We start from the raw sequence: 19440 nt of genomic DNA on the forward strand, positions 1-19440 counted from the left end.
ATAGCTGTGGAATGGCTGAAATCTAGGTACTTTCGGGGGACTTATTTTTATTTTTTTCTTTTTCACTGCTTTTTTTACTTGGAAAAAATATAGGTCTGATCTATTCTGGAGAATCTAGAAAACTTATTAAAAAAGCGAGCTGGAAAGTTGCTCTTTTATGAGCATCAGCTGAACTTTTGGACAATACAGAAGCCTGTATTAAAGAATGAGCTTCTGGTTTGTTTTCCTTTTTACATTAAGTAGTAAAAATGTAGTCCACAGGTCCCAAGACCTCTTTCCCTTTCCCATTTCTCTCCCAAGCTTAATCTAATACAGCATGATTTCTATAGCGACTTGCAGTTTCTGAAGTTTTTAATGTGTGGGTTTTGGTCTGAGGGATTTTTTTTTTCCTCATAGCATGACATCTTGGTCACTCTACATGGGCGTTTTGTTTGGTTTTTACTCTGATTAAACACAAGGGTTGTCTTACGAAGTTACATAAACCTTGTCACTAAGTATGACTAGGTAGATAAAGCTATAAATTTGCTTTTTAAAACAACAGCAAAAGAAGGAAGAATGCTAATATTGTGTGTCTTTTTTCCAGCACTGAGACCTTGGATGTGTTTGCCCATGAAGATGCAGTGTATGGCCTTTCAGTGAGCCCAGTAAATGACAACATCTTTGCCAGTTCATCAGATGATGGCCGGGTTCTTATTTGGGACATCCGAGAGTCTTCCCATGGAGGTGAGATCTCTAGATGGGAAAGATTATTGATTTAGGAAGAATTTGGGCAAGGCAGGGAAGGGAAAAGTTATGTTTTTCTGGGACAATTGATACAGGGAGTATTGGAGAAGGGTGAAAGTGAGGCGTAATTCTTGTGGCTGGTGATAGGCAAGACCTGGTCTTTACAGTTCAGTGTTACTGTCTTAAATGACTTAATAAAGTACCAGCATGTAGTGCAGGCTAGCATAGAACTTGGTATGAATAGGATTTAATTGAATAAAGAAGCAGTGGAGGACATGTTTCATCAATAAAAATGTCTTGATAAACTTGAAATCAATTAGGAATGTGGATTTTTTTTGGTTTTGTCTATAGTCTGGGATAAAAAAAGAAATTTGATGTTTAGAAAGCTGTTATTTTGATTTGAATAATTTTTCCAAAGCTATTTATATACTTCCCTGTGACACTGAGGATTGTTCTTATGCATAATGTTTCTTGGTTGTATGGAAACTTAGAGCCCTTATGTGATAACAGGGAAGTTGAGTTATTACTTCAATCTTTGTTTTCTAAAACAGAACTGACTACTGTTGATTTATGTAACCAACCTGCAGCTTCTCAAAACACTGCAATCTGTGTTTTTACAGCTGCACTTTTAGGGCTGAAGAATCTCTGTTTAGAACTGTAGTTACATAAATTTGGAGAGCAATACTTCAGTAATTGAATTTCACTATATGAATACTTAAGTAATACTTCAGTAAATGAAGTTGTGAATTTACCCCATCCTAAAGAACACAAAGCTGAGAATTTAAAACGGAGCAATCTGCGGGAGTAGAGAGTCTAGTTCCCTTCCTTCATAGCTAAAATAAACTTTCATCTTCTTTCATAAGCTGATTAAATGCAATTGCTTCAACTCATAGTTTCTACTGGTCTTACAGGAAAGTTGTTTATGGCACTGAAATCCAGCTTATGTATTTTGTGGCAACTTGTACACATTTGTTGTTGGGTCAAAGTTACGTTTAACTGAATTAGCTTTTTCCATAACTAGTGAATTTGATAAATTTCTAGACTGCGTTTCTGTCTGTTTTCAACTAGGAAGTTAAAGCTGAAGCAAGACATACTTTGTAGTCTCATAGGAGTATTTTAGAGCCACTAGTATCATGAGGGTTTTATTGAATGTGAGTAACCAGAATTAGGTCTTTCTTGATAAGCCCCACCAGAATACTTGGAGTAGATTGTTTCTTGATACCCTTCCTACCTCATGCACATTGCCTTTGTATAAATAAAAATTAAATATACTAGCACTGCATTCAATTTTCAATAGTCTGATTCTTACTGTGAATTCTGATTCTCTTGTGTAATTGTGATGCCCCTTATCTCTTTCCCATCTTATTAAAACATTCTGAAAAACAATGCACACACTCAGTATATGTATATCACAGACTTTAATAAAAATATCTGTAACGTCTCTTCTCTGGATCAGCCTTTGAGGAATTCATTAATAACCTCCCTCTTGCTCAGAAGTCCCTTACTAGCACAGTGAACTGTTGTCTTCCCTTCAGCCTGTTTCTTACCACATGCAACTTCCTTTGCTAATCCCAACTGCCTGTAGCTAAACTTGATACTACACCACATGTTGATTTAGTCCTCATTAGATCTACCAGTTTTCCCCTGTGTAAAAGGTCAGTTACTTTATCAAAGAAAGAGATTAGATGAGTTTGATGTGACTAATTTACCTTTGGTAAATCCAAGTGTCACCTCATCCCTGTTTTTCTGTTTTCATAATACCCAAGTGATGAGACCAGACACTGAATATGGCTTCCAAATTAGAATTGGTGAAATGCTCCTTTATTGCCTTCTCCTGAACTCTACTCCGTAAAGATCTGTCTCTGTTAGGAGAACTACCTGTTGTTGACAGTGGATGTCAACAGTTGGTGGGACTGCATGCTTAAATGCATCTGTCTGAAGCTATTCAGTGTCATAAGCTAATGTCCAATCTAATCTGAGTTTCTGAAATCATATGAAATGGTTTGTCCTTCTTTGTTGTAGTTAAACCTTGCTACTGCTTTTACTGTTGCTGAGACTTGGAATGAGAAGGCTGCACCACTGAAAATGGAGTGAAGAAACGTTGGCTGTGATACATTTGGGGCTTTTTTGGAGTAGTGTCTTAGGTTCTCTGAATTTTTAATAAAGGGCTTTGACATGCTTATATAGGAGTCCTGAGTCAGCATTTATATGTGAGCCCTGCCAATGTTTACTACAATATAATGCTTGTCACTGGGGTAATCCCCTTGTCTGCAATGGTATTGTCATGGGAATAGGCACTATGCCTGCCAGCGTTGAGTATAGTTAGTTACCCTGAGTGGCCAGCTCATTAAAATCTTGCAAATAACCTCCTAGTTTAAAATAGTACATTAAAAGAAGATGGAAAAGGAGTTTCATTCCCCTTTGTTTCTCCTTGTCTTTCACTGCTGAGTGATTTATGCAGTAATTTTTATAAACCCACTTTTTTTTTTGTTAGAGATGGTGTTGAGCTGCTCCCTTGAGAAATGTTTTCATACTCCAGTGTATAAGAGCTACAATTGTGAATGAGCATAAAGAACAATAAAAAAGTAATCCCCCTACTTTTCATTAAAGTGACTTAGTGCCTCATTAGTTTAGCTGCTGTAGTCTCTCTTTAATTTGACAGGCTGAAAGGCAACTTTTGATATCTTAGAAGAAAACTGTGGTAATAAAGGGGTGAAGGAAAACACCAGTAATTAGTGACAAAGATTTGACTAAACAAACATACACAAAGTAAAAGTTTATTTTAAAAATGACAACTTTCTTTGGCAATCTGATGTTGTTTGTCTCTCCACTCAACTAATGCAGCCCATTGTTACTAAAATGGCAGCCCCCACTAAAGCACAGCCTTTATGTCCCAGCAAGGATCTGATTTGATGATGCAAATGTAGAAGGTCAGTTTCGGCATTAGATCTTACTTGGAACTGCTGACAAACCACCAGCAATCTCTAAAGCCTTTGGGCAGGCTGGCAGAACAAAAGTTTGCTCCTGTTCTTCCCTTTACCTCTGCCTCCCATGACAATTAATAGCACCAGGGAGCTTCAGCCATGATCAGAGATCTTTGTTTTGATCACTGCTGAAAGAATGCGAAAAAGGAAAGTCCCTGTGTCAAAAAGCTTGTAATAAAGCATAAGACAAGGATACAGATGGGGCAGGACAAGTAAATGTTAATTCTGTCTCATCTGCTTGATCGGCAGTAGTTTCAGAAGGTATTGTGAATTTGGGAGAGTTATATCTTTAATGTCTTAATGAGGGATATGAGGAAAGAAAATGAACTACCTTTGGAGGTGCTTGTGGGGCTAACGGTGCCTGCACACAGTGGCTCAAATAAGGGCAGTAAGAGAGTCTCCCAAGCATGTGAGCAACACTGGTTGCATCAAAGCAAACAGTGAATGGAAAAGTCTGGGATAATCCCTGGCTCAAAATAGGCATTGATTCGAGTTTCTTAGTTGAGTGAAAGAGTGGCAGCAGGCCACAAAAGAAACACACAACAAAGAGAATTAGGCTGTACCTAAAGCCATAAAACTAGGGGAAAGATACAGAGAAGGATGGCAGAGTCAAGGCTTTTTCCCCACTCTTCATGGAGGCAGCATTCATGGCAGAGTAGCAGGCCAAATACAGTCTTGTTACACTAATCAAGATGAGAGGGAGACAGTCTGGATGAGCATGTTTTTAACTCTGTGTGTGAACAGCAGAAGCCAACTGTTAACATTTTTATGCAAGAGGAACACCCTTCTTGTCTACTTGTACAGCACTGAAGGGGTGGCAGGCCTCTTTTCCCCAGGGTTGGCAGCTTGCTTTGAGCTAAGTTCCATGCTTTTTGTAATATTATTCTCCCATATAAGCAATTGCTGCTGCATTTACAGTTTGGGTGATCATCAATGGCTATGGAAGCTTCCAGGTATATATTGCTAGGAAACTTTCAGAAGCTCCCCTGTGTGTAGTTCTTATTAGATGACCATTTGATCATGAACCTTAAGAAGAGTCAAATACTGGATCTTTAAGTGGCTAGTTTTAAACTCTGATAACCTTCCATAAGCAAAATGGCATCTTGAAATCCAGTATGTGTCATTTTCCATATTTAGATAAAGTTAATGTACACGTGGGTGGATTTTAAAACCTCAGGTTTTATATTGCTTTGGATGTGTCAGCTTCAGAAACGGTTTGAACATGTCTCTGTATCTTCAGATCTTGTTATGCTGTTTCCATGTTAAGCTGCCAAACTTGTTGCATCGAACAGTTGTATGCGTTGTTTGTTCTTATGTCTGCAATCTCACCTTTTTCAACAGAGCCCTTCTGCTTGGCACACTACCCATCAGCCTTTCACAGTGTGATGTTTAATCCAGTAGAACCTAGATTACTGGCCACTGCCAACTCTAAGGAAGGTGTGGGACTCTGGGATATTCGTAAACCTCAGAGGTAAGATCTGGCTGTTCTTGTCTCATGCTGGGCTGTTTCTTTCCCTTGAGAGATGATGGCATGCTTCTGGTGTTTGGGGTTTTTGTTGTTTTGGGGGGTTTTTGGTTTGGTTTTTTTTTTTTTAAGTCAGAACATATGATGGTAAGAGAAGATTCAGAACAATGCTAACAACGTTAGTAATGCTGAACTAAATTATTTTGCATAATTAACATTCTTCTTCATATGTATGATCTAATTTGATTTTAAATGGGACTAGATCTTCAATGTTAAGGTAAGTGATTTTTCTGAAAGCCTGCCTGGCCTCAGCACTGCAGATTAACTCGAATTGTTGTGTCAAGTTCACATCATTATATTTAGCACTGGCTTGCTTATGCTGGAAGCAGCCATGATGGGCACTGCCTGGTTTACAGTTTGGTTTTTCTACCTGGCTCAGTTTTCAGTAGCTGACTAGAGATTGTGGTCAAGGCAGCTTTTTACTTAATGCTTAAGAGTTTTATGTGACTTCCTAGACACCTGGATAATCACTTTGGCTGCAAAATGTGCTTCCAGATTTGCATAGGATTTTAAAAAAATGAGAAAAGAATAAGTTTGCAGTATGAAGTGTGGTTAGACTGCATTCTAAAGTGGACATATGCAGTGTCTGATAGCAGAGCTTTGCATGCATGAGAGATTAAGCTTCTGTTGAAGTCTTTTTTTCAGTCTTTCAGATTTTGAAAGTAATTTCTTGTTTTATCATAATAATCAGGGGAAAAATTTAGCACCTCAAGTAAATGTTTCTCCTTTGCACTCCCAACTTTTATGTTTGCATATTTCCAGTGTAAGTGTAGAAAGGATAATTTCAAAAAAGTGAAAAGAGGGGAAAACAGGTGGTATTTGTTTTACAGTGCAGTAGCCTCAAATATTTAAAATCTTCCATAGACTACACTTGACTCTCCCCTTATTGGTGAATTTCTTGGAATATATAGAAGTACATATCACTAAAGATTCTTCTTGGGTTTGTACTGTACAGAGAGAAAAAGCAATCTCATATGAAGTTCATTATAACTGGCTTAAAAAAAAAATCTAAAATGTTTAGACATCCATTACAATAGCAACCAAATTATGGTTTCAGGAGGGTTTATTATTCTTAAATTGTAAACATTAATGGTTTGAATTCATTTTTATTTCTAAGCTTGAATCAGAATTTGTATGCTGATGCTGGTGCCTCTAGAGCTTACTCACATTTACAAAGTTTGCCAGAGCCTTTGTTGGCAGCTGTTGTACAGTCTGCTATTAAATTTAGGTTTGATGAAATTTAACTGGGAGGGAGTTAGGAAGTTGCCTAAGCTATCTTCTCTTATCCTTGTCAAACTCTTTACATCCAGGTCTTAGTAAGTAACTTTCTAACATCAAATTAACTTCAGCATTTACTGGATAGAGGAGAGAAATAAAAGATGTTAGGATTATTTTGCTCTTATGAAACATGTTTCTTGGGGTTTTTTTCCCATAAAATTTCTGTCATTTTAACTGTGGTTCATGCCTGTTTTTCCTTTGTGAACTAACGTGGACAAAGTTGGCTTCGTCTTTTCAAGTCAGCTGGCCTCAGACTGGGTTTGCAGGATTCTTTGTTTTTCAGCTTCTACCTCAATTTTGGGATTTAAGAACTTCTGCAGGTTGTGTTGGTCTTGTTTTCCAAAGGGAGCTACACCAAAACATTTCTCTCTTCAGTGTGACTATAAAAGGATTGATGTTTATGGTAGAGTGGTATAGCTTATATCAATAGAAATTCTATATGGATGCAAAAATTTAGAAGTCATCTTTCACTTGGGTAGCCAAGTGAAATGGGATCACCCCTGGAAAGGTTATACAAGGCTAATACGAATAGAGAGAGGAAGCAAGTATCACTAAGGATGCAGGCATTGACCCTGATAAACGCAGGAGCAGATTACCTGAGTAAGGAATTCTCCTCTTACAAATTTTAACAGCTGCCTTCTAATAGCATAAATAATGCCTTTTTCTTATTTTTAGCTATTATCATTGAGACTTTGATCTCCAAAAGTTTCTCAGCTTATATATTTCTCAGCATATGTATATATATACATAAAATTAAATCTAGCCAGGGATGTCAAGAGCAGCAAAAAAAGCTTCTATAGGTACGTCAGTGATAAAAGGAAGACTAAGGAAAATGTGGGCCCTCTTTGGAAGGAAATGACACCTGATTACCCAGGATATGGAGAAGGCTGGGGTACTTAATGACTTCTTTGCCTCAGTCTTCACTGGCAAGTACTCTAGCCACACTACCCAAGTTGCAGAAGGCAAAGGCAGCGACTGGGAGAATGAAGAGCTGCCCACTGTAGGAGAAAATCAGGTTCGAGACTATCTAAGGAACCTGAAGGTGCACGAGTCCATAGGAACTGATGAGATGCCTCTGCAGGTCCTGAGGGAACTGGTAGATGAAGTTGCTAAGCCATTATCCATCGTGTTTGAGAAGTGGCGGTCCGGTGAAGCTCCCACCAACTGGAAAAGGGGAAACGTAACCCCCATTTTTAAAAAGGGAAAAAAGGACGACCCCAGGGAACTACAAGCCGGTCAGTTTCACCTCCGTGCCTGGCAAGGTCATGGAGCAGACCCTCCTGGAAACTATGCTCAGGCACATGGAAAATGAGGTGATTGGTGACAGCCAACATGGCTTCACTAAGGGCAAATCATGCCTGACAAATTTGGTGGCCTTCTACGATGGGATTACAGCGTTGGTGGATAAGGGAAGAGCAACTGATATCATCTACCTGGACTTGTGCAAAGCATATGACACTGTCCCACATGACATCCTTGTCTCTAGATTGGAGAGACATGGATTTGCTTGATGGACCACTTGGTGGAATTGGCTGGATGGTCACACTCAAAGAGTTGTGGTCAACAGTTTGATGTGGAGATTAGTGACGAGTGGTGTTCCTCAGGGGTTGGTATTGGGACTAGTGCTGTTTAACATCTTTGTCAGCAACATGGACAGTGGGATCGAGTGCACCCTCAGCAAGTTTGCTGACGACACCAAGCTGTGTGGTGCAGTCAGCATGCTGGAGGGAAGGGATGCCATCCAGAGGGACCTTGATGGGCTTTAGAGGTGGGCCCATGCGTACCTCATGAAGTTCAACAAGGCCAAGTGCAAGGTCCTGCACGTGGGTCGGTGCAATCCCAAGCACAACTATAGGCTGGGTCGGGAATGGATTGAGAGCAGCCCTGAGGAGAAGGACTTGGGGGTGTTGGTTGATGAGAAGCTCAACATGAGCCAGCAGTGTGCGCTTGCAGCCCAGAAAGCCAACCATATCCTGGGCTGCATCAAAAGAAGTGTGACCAGCAGGTCAAAGATGATGATGCTGCCCCTCTACTCTGCTCTCATGAGACCCCACCTGGAGTACTGCATCCAGCTCTGGGGGCCCCAGCACAAGAAGGACATGGAGCTGTTGGAGCGAGTCCAGAGGAGGGCCACAAAGCTGACCAGAGGGCTGGAGCACCTCTCCTCTGAAGACAGGCTGAGAGAGTTGGGGTTGTTCAGCCTGGAGAAGAGAAGGCACTGGGGAGATCTTATTGTGGCCTTCCAGTACCTGAAGGGGGCCTACAAGAAAGCTGGAGATGGACTGGTTACAAGGGCATGTAGTGACAGGACAAGGGGTAATGGGTTTAAGCTGAAGGAGGGTAGATTTAGATAACAAGGAAGAAATTCTTCTCTACAAGGGTGGTGAGGCACTGGAACAGGTTGCCCAGAGAAGCTGTGGATGCCCCATCCCTGGAATTGTTCAAGGCCAGGTTGGATGGGGCTTTGGGCAACCTGAATTCTACAGTCTTGTCTTGAATGATAAAAAGGGAGGAGAAAGGGTGCCTTATGTTATAACCTCTGGGTTGTCTTGAAGACCTTGCATAAATTAAATTGTTGGAAGCTTGTACACTTACATCTGATGGACAAGAGCTACCCTTTTCTGGTCCTAATCTGATCAAAGTAAATCTTTCCAATTAAAAAGCCAAATGGTGATGGTTAAACATCATACCTTGCAACTACAATGCTGAAATTCCTAGGTGGATATGTCACACCACTTTTTCCATGCATGTGCAACACCCTTATTGTACAGCTGGACATACACCGTGTATACCATGCAGCTGTTCCCTTAAGCACTGAATTTAAAGGATTTGCACTTAGTAGGCATAGTGCATTGTGTAAGAGGCACATGCTTCCTGCCTGCAGCCCACTCCTCCCAGAAGTCTCAGAAACAGGAAAGAGAATAGTGGGAGACAGGCTGCTTTTCACAGAGGAAGTGCTGATATTGAGAGCCCCAGACTTGGGCTGAGCAAGCTGTAACTTAAATGAATGCAGGTAGTAAGTCTGCTTTCAGCTGCCATTTTTCTGGGGCAGCCATCACCTTTCCTCCTTTGCTTGATCAGAGATGTGCCCAAAAACACAGTGAGAAGGATATGCTTGTGAGAGGGAAAGAAAATGGTCTAAAGCACTCTGCTGCCACTGCAATTTCTTCCCAGGAAACTCTCAGGGAAGAGGACTCTTCAGAATGAGCTATGTCCTGCCAGTGGGTTGCCAAAGCCAGAGTCCCTCATATTTAAATAAATTAGACTGAATTTTTAGAGTCTTTCTTAAAGTAACAGAGCAATTGCCAAAACTCCCACTGATCTCTGCAGATCTAGTTTGCAAATCTAGAAATACAGAACTTGATTTTAAACGTATTTGGGGACAATTTACTTTGTTTTATGAGGAAACAGTTTTATTAATTTGTAGATCAGTTAAGATGTAATCCCCGCTCCAGTGAGGAAGTAGAAGCCCAAATTTAGATTTTCATCTGTGGGTTTTAGTTTGTTACAGTCTCTTCTGGGGAAAATACACTGTGAACTTCATTATCAGGAAAAAAAAATTTGTTAAGGATGAAATAATCCACGTAATGCTTAAGTACTTGTGATAGACATTACATAGAACTGAAGTTGGTACGTGAGGGAGTTTGTGTATATTTTCTGTGTTCTTATTAATAAGACACAAAGTGTAGTTTCAGGTATGATGTGTGCCAAAAGCCTTTTGGCTGATAAATTTTATAGGCAGAATGGATTAAACAGCCCTGAAGTTCTCCATAATCTAGGGATAAACAGGAAGCTGCCTGTGTAACTTGCATGCCAGAACACTAGGACAGCAAAGAAGGGCTACTGCATCAGCTGCTTTTCTCATTGTCCAAAAAGTCTGCTAATGGTGGAAATCCTTGCTCCTCTGCAGGTTTATAGCTCTCTTTTATACCGTCATCAGTATCCAAGAGAATGTAACACTGCCTGAGGTGTAGGAAGGATGAGAGAATAGAGGCTTTTGGGGGACACAATGTGGAAGTATTAACTCGCTGGGATTGTTGAATAGTACAATGTATAACTGTAGTATAAAATTGCCATTCCTTCCCTAGTCTACCTTTTTATATCCATTGCTGTGCATGAAGTTCACTTGTGAGGGACTTTATTTTATGCTGTAAGCTGTCAAGGGAAATTCCTCCTTTCCTTCAGTATTGATGTAATCCTTCATAATACTGTGGCCATCATGGGAGTTTTTCAGTCCTATCGTTCCACCTGTAGTGCTAGCAGAAATGACTAGATCAAGTAAACTTTAGCTGTTTTGTCACAATGTGCAGTAGTGGGATTTTGATTAGGGGTTAAATGGGTAGAAAGAAGGGGAAGAAATGTAGATACTTTTTAGGTGTTTGCTGTCGGTTGCCAAAATAGTAACTTCCAGTGCATTAAGCAGGGCTGCAGCACTTCTCCAAAGCAGAAGTAAAGGTGAAATGGTTATATGTATTTAATAATTTGCTGCTAGTATAACACTTCATGTAAAACTCATTTCCCCCAACTACTGTCCTGTTCTCTCCCAGTTTCCAGATGGAAGCAGAGTTAAACTGATGCAGCCACTACTTGGTTTGCTTCATAACTGGAGATTGTTTGGGGAAATCCTGTTGCTGCTCCCCTGCAAAATCCAGAAAGCAAATGAAAAGCCTGGAATTCCAGGGACTAGCTGTTTGTAGCCAATAGCAGCTCTGTAGCTAGCAATACCTTCACATAACATGCATTGCAGCCAACAGCACTGGTGAGGTAATACTCTTACAGCTGTAGGTGAGGTTTGATAAGCCCACAAGATTCAGCTGGCCTTCGCTTATTTGAAGGGGATCAGGCTGAGTGCTGAATTCCTAGTTTTAATCAGCAGAGGCTCCTTAGGTGAGGTATAGTTTTTCTTTAGCTTTGTTCAGCTTGGTGATAGACTGTCAGAAAAGGGGTGATTTGCTATTAACTTCTAAACTTGTATGGCAGTCAGTGGAATATGGCTAATTGTGCAGTTTTAAACTCATGGCTCTAAGTTGTCAAAATCTTGAATGGAGTAATGATATCCTAGTGAGTTAGAGAATTCAGATATAGATTCCACTGCTTGTCAGAAACAAATGAGCTGCATCTACTTATTTATCCAGAAAATCTGAGTATTTTTACACCAGAGTATTTTTCTGCAAAATACATGGCTCTTCTCCAATTGGGTTATAGGAGAATTTGTCTTCTAGCTTGCTGTTACATGCCTGCAGCCAGGAGAGTTGGTTTTATCCGCCTCTTTAGTCAGGCAACACTAAACACCTCTACAAATCAAAAATACAATATTTTTAAGCTTACAAAAAAAAGTCCTGATTTTGAGTAGATTTTGTTCGTATACTGTGAAATTGGTTAACTTTCTGATGGGAAGCTGGGAGTGCTTTATGCTCAGCTACTACAGTGAAGAAGATAATTGAAAAGCCAGCATTTCTTGGCATGCATGGGGAAATTTAGACAGTTGCATAGCTCTGAATTGTGAAAAGTTTAGCTCACTTCAAATAGTCATAATTTGATTAGTCTTGCTGACTGAGTCAGGATACAGAGGCGGATTCATTTTGCTTTTTCCCAAAGTTCATTCACAGCTTGATATCTCTTCTGTCTCAGATTTAGTGCAATTGAGATTTCTGCCCCTTCTCCCCCAGTATACTAATAAGATCTGAATGTGGTGGGCTGGCTCCTCAAAAATAGCATATGAAGCACTGTTAAAACAGAACTAATCTAAGTCCAGCATGATTACAAGTTGAGTAGCGATTCTGGAAATCTTGCTTTTCTGTCTTTGGCATGTGTGAGTATTGTCATTCTTTCAGGTGGATGTTAAACTGAAACCAACTGTATTGTTTCTTTTTTAAAAACAGTGCATTGAAAAGCTTAAATATGGTCTCGATTAATGAGGCTGTTGTAAGGCACTCACACCACTAGATGGGGTCTGGAAGCTGTGCCTTTTTTAAGAAAAATCAGAAAAGGCAAGTATGTGCATCTTAAACTGCTTACAATAAAATACATATTGTACATATGTTTTGTTACGGAATTGCTGGGGGCATCTCAGCAAGTCAGTATACATATATATTTCAAGCAACGACTACGTAATTCCAGCTATTTTTAGGTATTCACGTTGTCCCTTCTTCCCCTTTTCCACACAGCCCCATGCCTATCTCCTTCTTTCTTACTGAAATCGAAAGGCTGCTTTTTTCCCTAAGAAAATATGATAGTTATCCCCTTTATTCTTTCTTTTCCTATGTTTCCCCCCTACCCCCCTTACATGAACTAATCTGGAAGTTTCTGAGATCAAAATGATTATTGGCCTGTCCTATTAATGACCATCACATACTTTTAAACTCCTTTTCATACTACAAAAAGGCTGTTCATAGAAGTGTTTTCTGCTTGTGATGGGAGTGTTGAGCCTGTGCTTTCTATACAGTGTGTCCTGTTCAAGGGTTAAAATGCAAAGTCTTGGGTGACTATCAGAAATACATATCTCAGGGCATTTTTGTGAGCCTGGGAGCGCTTATCTAAGAGCTCATTCCTGTTAGGTCCATTGCACTAATTCTGTGGTTGACCTGTTTTTTGAGCCAGCTCATCATGCTCAGAAGTTAGAAAACTAACCTGGAAAAGCTTTGTAGCTTTCTTATGGCCTAGCAAGTTGCTCTGGGTTCAGGGAGGGCCCAGTGAATAGCATAGATGATGGAGGCCTGTAAGGCTGAGAACAGGAGATAAGAAGGAAGCAAGACCTCCCTCATTTGAGGAGCAGTGAGCTATTAGATATGATCAGCTGCTTGTGGCATTACTGGTTTTTACTTGCTTCAGATTCTTTTGCTACACTAACCTTCCCCTTTTTTGTCTCATCAGTATGTTCCTTACAAGCATTCCTGGTGGCTTTTTACAAAGTAGAATAGGTGAAACATAACCAAAGTTGGGGGTGGTTTACCTTCAAGGCTTCCTGTTTCATGAGAACAAACTATAAGCAGAGAGTGTTTCTGCTTGACACTTGTCTTATTATGTTCCTGCAGTACAACACAGTGTTCCAGGACACCAGTCTTGAGTAGTGAGTTCTGGGAACACTTTTGTCCCCAGAACTCAAGTACTAGATTCAACCTCTGAGTGAGGTAGAAATGCTTAAATGCATTTTAACATTCTTCTGAAAGTTCAGGAGCCCTGTGCTGTCTGTGTAGTTACAAGTCAATGTACTCAAAAAGCCCAATGATGAGTTAAAAAAAAGTCCTTGACCACCAGGGCAGTCCCTTGGTTACTGTAAACCTTATGGCATATTTTAAAAGCTAACTTGATCATAAAAGTCATAATAAGCCCAAGTTAAAGGAGTGTCAGTGTTTTCCATCAAGGCTTTACAGACAAAGCCAAGCAGGAACATGAATTCAACTTTGATTTCTTTCTTTGTCTTGGCTGAGGATTAACTGCAGTTCAGAGCCTTTTTAAGCAAACTTTTTTAGCTCACATTAAATGAATGTGTCTAAAAAATGCCAATCAAGAAGGCTTTCTTAATGGACTTCAAACTAATGTCAAATTTGCTTCCTGCACTGAGAATTCAGAGGAAGCAAACTCCCAAGCTGCGGATGAGGAATACCTGTTGTGAGATATCAGTGAATCACCTAGTGATTAGTTTATTAAATAGTAAGCAAAGTATAGAGATGGAAACTTCTTCCCTGTAATAGACTAACCTGTAATAGACTAATTAGTTTCAGGGGGATCTCTGCTTAGCATGTTTATGAATGTTGGGGTATGTTTATCTTGCCAATGTGTGGAGGACTTTGAAGAATGTGGCTGAACTGTGCTGCAGGTCTCCAACTGACAGTGTGTTCTCTAAAGTCTTTGTCTTCAACAGAGCATTTTCTGCCAAGTGCTAATTACTAGGTGTTCAGCTTAGTTGTGCTGCAAGAAAACACATGTACTGAATGCATAACTTCTGGTCCAAATCTATTGGAAATCACAGGTACTCAGTACTTAAGAAAATCCAGTTCTTGGCTCCTAATTGCTTTGCCTTCTAGTTTCACTTGTTGCATTTAGTTCACGGCCTTTTAAAGACCTGACAAGTATTACCTTCTTGTTTCTGGATCAGTATAATGGTCTCGGATAGCAAGAGGAAAACACTGTATGTACTACATGACTTCTTTCTGTGGAGTGGTATGGAATATCTCTGTATTCATGATACTCTAAGGATGTAGAAGTCTTGCAGGTGGTTTATGTTAGATTGACATGCTGACACATAGTTGGAAAAGCTAAGTTTCAGGTTCACAAGTCCTTTGTCGGTTTTGAAATAGAAGTGGTAGCTGCCAGAACTACAGGCAATTTGGGAACAGTCCTTCAGAGTTTAGTTAGATGCATGTCAAATAGACCATCTTTGAAAGAGAGGGCTAAGTATTACTTCTGAGTAGAGGCATGGTTTATTTTGTTGGGTTTTTTTTGTTGATGGGTGGGAGTGCAAGAACAGGGAGGAAAGGGAGATGTTGAGTGTTTGCAGCTCTGTCTTTATCACAGGTGATATTTATAACCTGTTGCACAGAGAGGACTTTAGAAAACCTGTGTGGTGATGCGGAAGGTATTCTAAGGTCATAAAACCAGCATCGTAACTGAGTCCAAGTCCATAGATTTAGGTCTCCAATAGTTGCCAGTTTTAGTTTCCAGTTTACCTTCAAGGTATTTGATCCTTAAAGATCATACCAGAAGAAAAGAGACAGCAGTTATTTTCTGAGAAATGCTCATGCACGTGCTGAGTTTTATCCTTTCTAGCTTACCTCCCAAAGCTCACTCTAAAAAGTAGCCGTTGCCTAGTTTTTATCCATGTGTTACCAAGATGTCTGGTATGTTGGCTAATATGCCGAGTTTCTGGAAGTGCAAATGTGGGATCCAGTATTGCTGATGATTGTGTTGCAGGGGATATTAATCTTGGCGATAACAACAGGATTTGCTTCTGGCAATGAGTTTAGTGAGGTTCAGGGTTCTTTAGAGGCTAGAACTGGTGGACTGGAAATTTTCTCAAAGTAGCATCTTTGGTTGTTATTGTTTTTTCCTTACAGGTTTTTAATAAGATGTTACATGATGGCTACAGGAGTGGGATGGCAGGAATAATATGTGGAGATTTAAGGTTTTTCTTCGACTGTTTTGCATGTAAAGAAAGCTTGTGATTCTAATCACTTCTAATGCATGTGCTTTAGGATTGCCAAAGCCCCTGCAGATGGAGGGGTCCTCTACATCATTGAATCGGCAACTACCTGTTTAAATTATTTCAGTGCTATAGAAGTGTGCTGCATGTTTCTGTTTGGAGACCTTTGTCAGTCCTGCTCTGTGCAGAGCACTGTATTAATGACTGCAGGAAAAATGTGTGTATCTTGGCAACCACTTTTTCATTGTCAAGCTTATCAGTTCATTTCTTTCCTTTCCCTTGTGAACTAACTTTATGCTGCTTCAAGTAATTTATTTAGCTAGATTACAGTATAACAAATATTAAGTGCTGTTTAGGCACGCACCAGTATGGGTCGAACACACCACCTCAAATAGTTTAAGTAACTATTTGTCTTCTCTCACAGTTCAGGAAATAAAACTCATCCCACACATGTACCATCCTCATCTGTTTTGCTTCTGTGCTGCTGAGGCAGCTCGACTGATCTGTGTCTCAACCTAGAATTTGAAGCTCTCCTGACCAGGTCCAACTTGGCATGTTTGCCGCAAATAACACAGAACCTAAACTTAGATATTTTTCCCCTATTTGTTTTCTATAATTTTTTTAAAAAGTTCCTTTTAATGTCATAGAAAGTGAGTGGATTGTTGCTTAAGTTCATGGGGATTGAATTACTCTTTTCTGGAAATCTTTGGGATGTGTTGAAGCAACTTTTGAATGGTAATGGCATCTGGGGGGTGGTATTTTGGGGATTTTTTTGGCTTTGTTTTCCTCATTGTAACCATAAATAAATCTCCAACCTATGTTTGCCACAGGTTTAGCCAAAATCAAATGATTTCTTTAGTGTTAGAAACATCTAAGGCAATCTCCTCTGCCTTTCTAGTAGGGAGCCACTGAAGAAAAAACGGACTACTTGCAAATAAGCCTTTGTTACTTTGGGCAAAGAGAGATAGTGACAGTCATTAAGGCTTTAGTCATGCTGATGTCTTAAGTGGTATTTCTGCTGGGAAGAGCACTTTCCTGCATATGGACTCCTTTTTTGTGGTTGCCACTTTCAGCCAGTTGATGCTTTTTTTTTTTCCCCTTTAAAGACAGAAGTGATGTGCTGAAGTTGCAAAAGATGTAAATGAGTGAATTTATTGCTAGATATTTTTTACTCTGAAGCAAATGATCTTTTCTGTTGCTGATGTGAGCACTACCTTAGTGCAAGTCTGCCAAATACCGCCTGGTATTCAAGTGTGTGAAGCAGGTGCTGTAGTCTTTTTCCCACCTTTATGTCTTGTTCTTATGGTGGACTAGGACAGTACTATATGAAGGGCCCTTTCACTTAGCTTCTGGTTTAGATGTACATATTCCTTATCTCATTTGCAGTCCTGCTTTATGCCTGATGTTGTCAGCCCCTCTTGGGATAGAGGGTTTAGCTTAGCTTTTTCTGTGTTTAGGCTGATATCCTTCCTGCAGTGGAGTGTATTCAGGTTAGATCACTGATGCGCAAACTGAAGATCTTAAGAGGGGTTTTTTTCAATGACAGAATGAAAGATTTTTTTACTTTCCTCTAGCATCCCCAGATTTGTTGGTCAGACACACAACTGAGTTTTGGAGTACTGAGGTTCAAACTGTATAATAAAAAAGTGTATTGTTAGTAGTTCAGCATTTAATTCTTTGCTGTTCTCAGATAGGGCTATGGTAACTCTTCTTCTGTTCAGCTTTTCCTGTCTTGATTTAGTATTTTTCTCAGACTTTCAAGTTGAAATCACACTATCCATTGCAGATAGTTAGAAAATTCTCATGTATATGAGGGAGAGCTAATTGGAAAATTAAACTTTTTCACACCTACCAGGATCCCCACACTAGTCCTGGTTTGGTTCTGGCCAGGCACTTTAAGCTAGGTATTGTCCCTTTGCTGTGTGAAATCCAGCTTGCTCCCAGAAGCAGCAGTGCTATTCAGGTTTATAATTTTCAAGAATATAAGTAGCTTCATGCAATAAACAAGAAGTCAGGAAACTTGGTTTTGTTTCAGAATGTTGGCTAGGTCTGTTGATTGACCTCTCTTGCCCTCAGTTTTTCCTGTATCAAGGAATGGGAATACTGCCTACTTCAAAAGTCTCATGATGCTTAATTTTTTTGGTAGCTTTGAAATTCTCTAACACACAGGGCTTTCTAAAGCAAGAAATTAAAGTGCAAAGTATTGTCCTTGCAATGCAAATTTAAAAACTATAAAATAGTAATATGTTGTTCAAAAGAAGCTCTGATTTAATGGGACTTTGGAGCCTGCTTTCTTAAGGAAATAGGTCTGTGATTATATAAACCTTGTCCTAATCACCTTTTATGCTTCATTTCAATGAGGAGGGAAATAAAATGAGGAAAGGAATTAAGAGATACCATTTTTTGTTTTTAAAAAAAAATAATACAAGGGGGAGATCCCCTTAGTGCGTTTACTGGGAGAACACCTGAAATGTTAGTTCAACCCTACTTTAAGACAAGGGAATTAGTCTTTGAAACATCAGTCTATGGGAAACTGTGATGAAACTAGTTTGATGAGACCAAAGTTGTGTGTGCAGTTGCATTCAGTTAGCTTTAACATGTGATTTTTATTCATCTTGTACTTATTAGAGTCTAAAGCTTTACTGATTCAAGATTGGGCTGTGCTTCTGCAGGAGCAGCTTGGATCTTGCCACTTTTCCTGTCAAAAGAAAGGCCTACTTTCTTGTTGCTGCTCTTTTCTTTAATTTCAGCTTTTGTAGCTTTGGTAAATTAAAAATTCACGCAGCTTTGCTAGAGAAAAGAAAGGGGGTTTGTGTATAGATATTATTGGATGAGAGAACAAATCTGTGGCTGATGTTACTCAGCTTTCCTAATGCAATATAAGAATTGCAGCACAGAAGCGTGTGTAGGAAAAAATGCTTCATAGGACTGCAGTACTGATAGGTGACTGCTTTTGCATAGGCACTAAGGTGTGAAAATGGATTTACTCTTTAGAAGGAATTACCAACTTTTACACTCAGATTATTTTTCTGATGTAACATTCACTGGTGTCTGTGTTCTTTTTGTTGTACTGACTTCAGTGTGTGCTTCATTTTGGAAGCAGCTCCTGTTCCTTTTGGCCTAAAGGTCATCTTCCCATGCCATGTCTGGCTATATTTGCATCTTCTCTGTCTGGTTATCTGATGGAATCTACTCCTTTGTGTTTTGCTGGATTCAGCTCAGCAGTGTTCTCTCACAGTCTGTACTCCATCCTATAAGGTACTATTTCTCAACAGGCTGAATAATGGACCCTGACTGTAGAATTTAGGGATTAGAAAAGGAGGAAAATGATCAGGTGATTTATCTATGGTTGCTGGACAGTTGCTCTTTAGTTTGTATTCTCTACTTTCTTTTCTTTTTTAATCTTGCTAAATGTTTTTTTTCTTTTCCTGCAAAGCTATTTTACTGTCTACTAGATCTCGTTTATTACTTAACATTACAGTAACACCTAGATGATTCAAGCAGAGAGTGAGAATAGGACACTCTTGTGCCTGCTGACTCACAGATCTGTAGTTGAGAGCAAGCCTAGGACGGTGAGAATGTTTGGGAACAGATCTGTAATAAGACCAAAATAAACCTTGGATAGAGCTGGAGGAGGATGTGAAACATTCAAACAGATAAGGGTTTTTGTTGTTGTTGTTGTCATTTGCTACTGTTTAATCGCTATTAATGGCAGAGGTAAGCCTTAAATCCTAGAAGGATAAAAGTAATACAGATGAGGGGGAGAGTTTAATATACTTTATGTCTCT

General features: G+C 39.6%; 1 protein-coding gene across 4 annotated transcripts in view; it reads left to right on the forward strand.

Annotated features, from left to right (window-relative positions):
* The window catches only part of DCAF5 (DDB1 and CUL4 associated factor 5), a 77903-nt gene that overhangs the window by 17201 nt on the left and 41262 nt on the right, over positions 1-19440 (forward strand). For all 4 annotated transcript variants that reach the window (XM_054828550.1, XM_054828553.1, XM_054828554.1 and 1 more), the window contains exons 4-5: positions 584-723; positions 5049-5178. In XM_054828550.1, the coding sequence (XP_054684525.1) occupies positions 584-723; positions 5049-5178 (270 nt within the window). The remainder of the gene's footprint in view (positions 1-583; positions 724-5048; positions 5179-19440) is intronic.

The sequence above is a fragment of the Grus americana genome, chromosome 5, assembly GCF_028858705.1.
Source record: "Grus americana isolate bGruAme1 chromosome 5, bGruAme1.mat, whole genome shotgun sequence".
NCBI lineage: Eukaryota > Metazoa > Chordata > Aves > Gruiformes > Gruidae > Grus > Grus americana.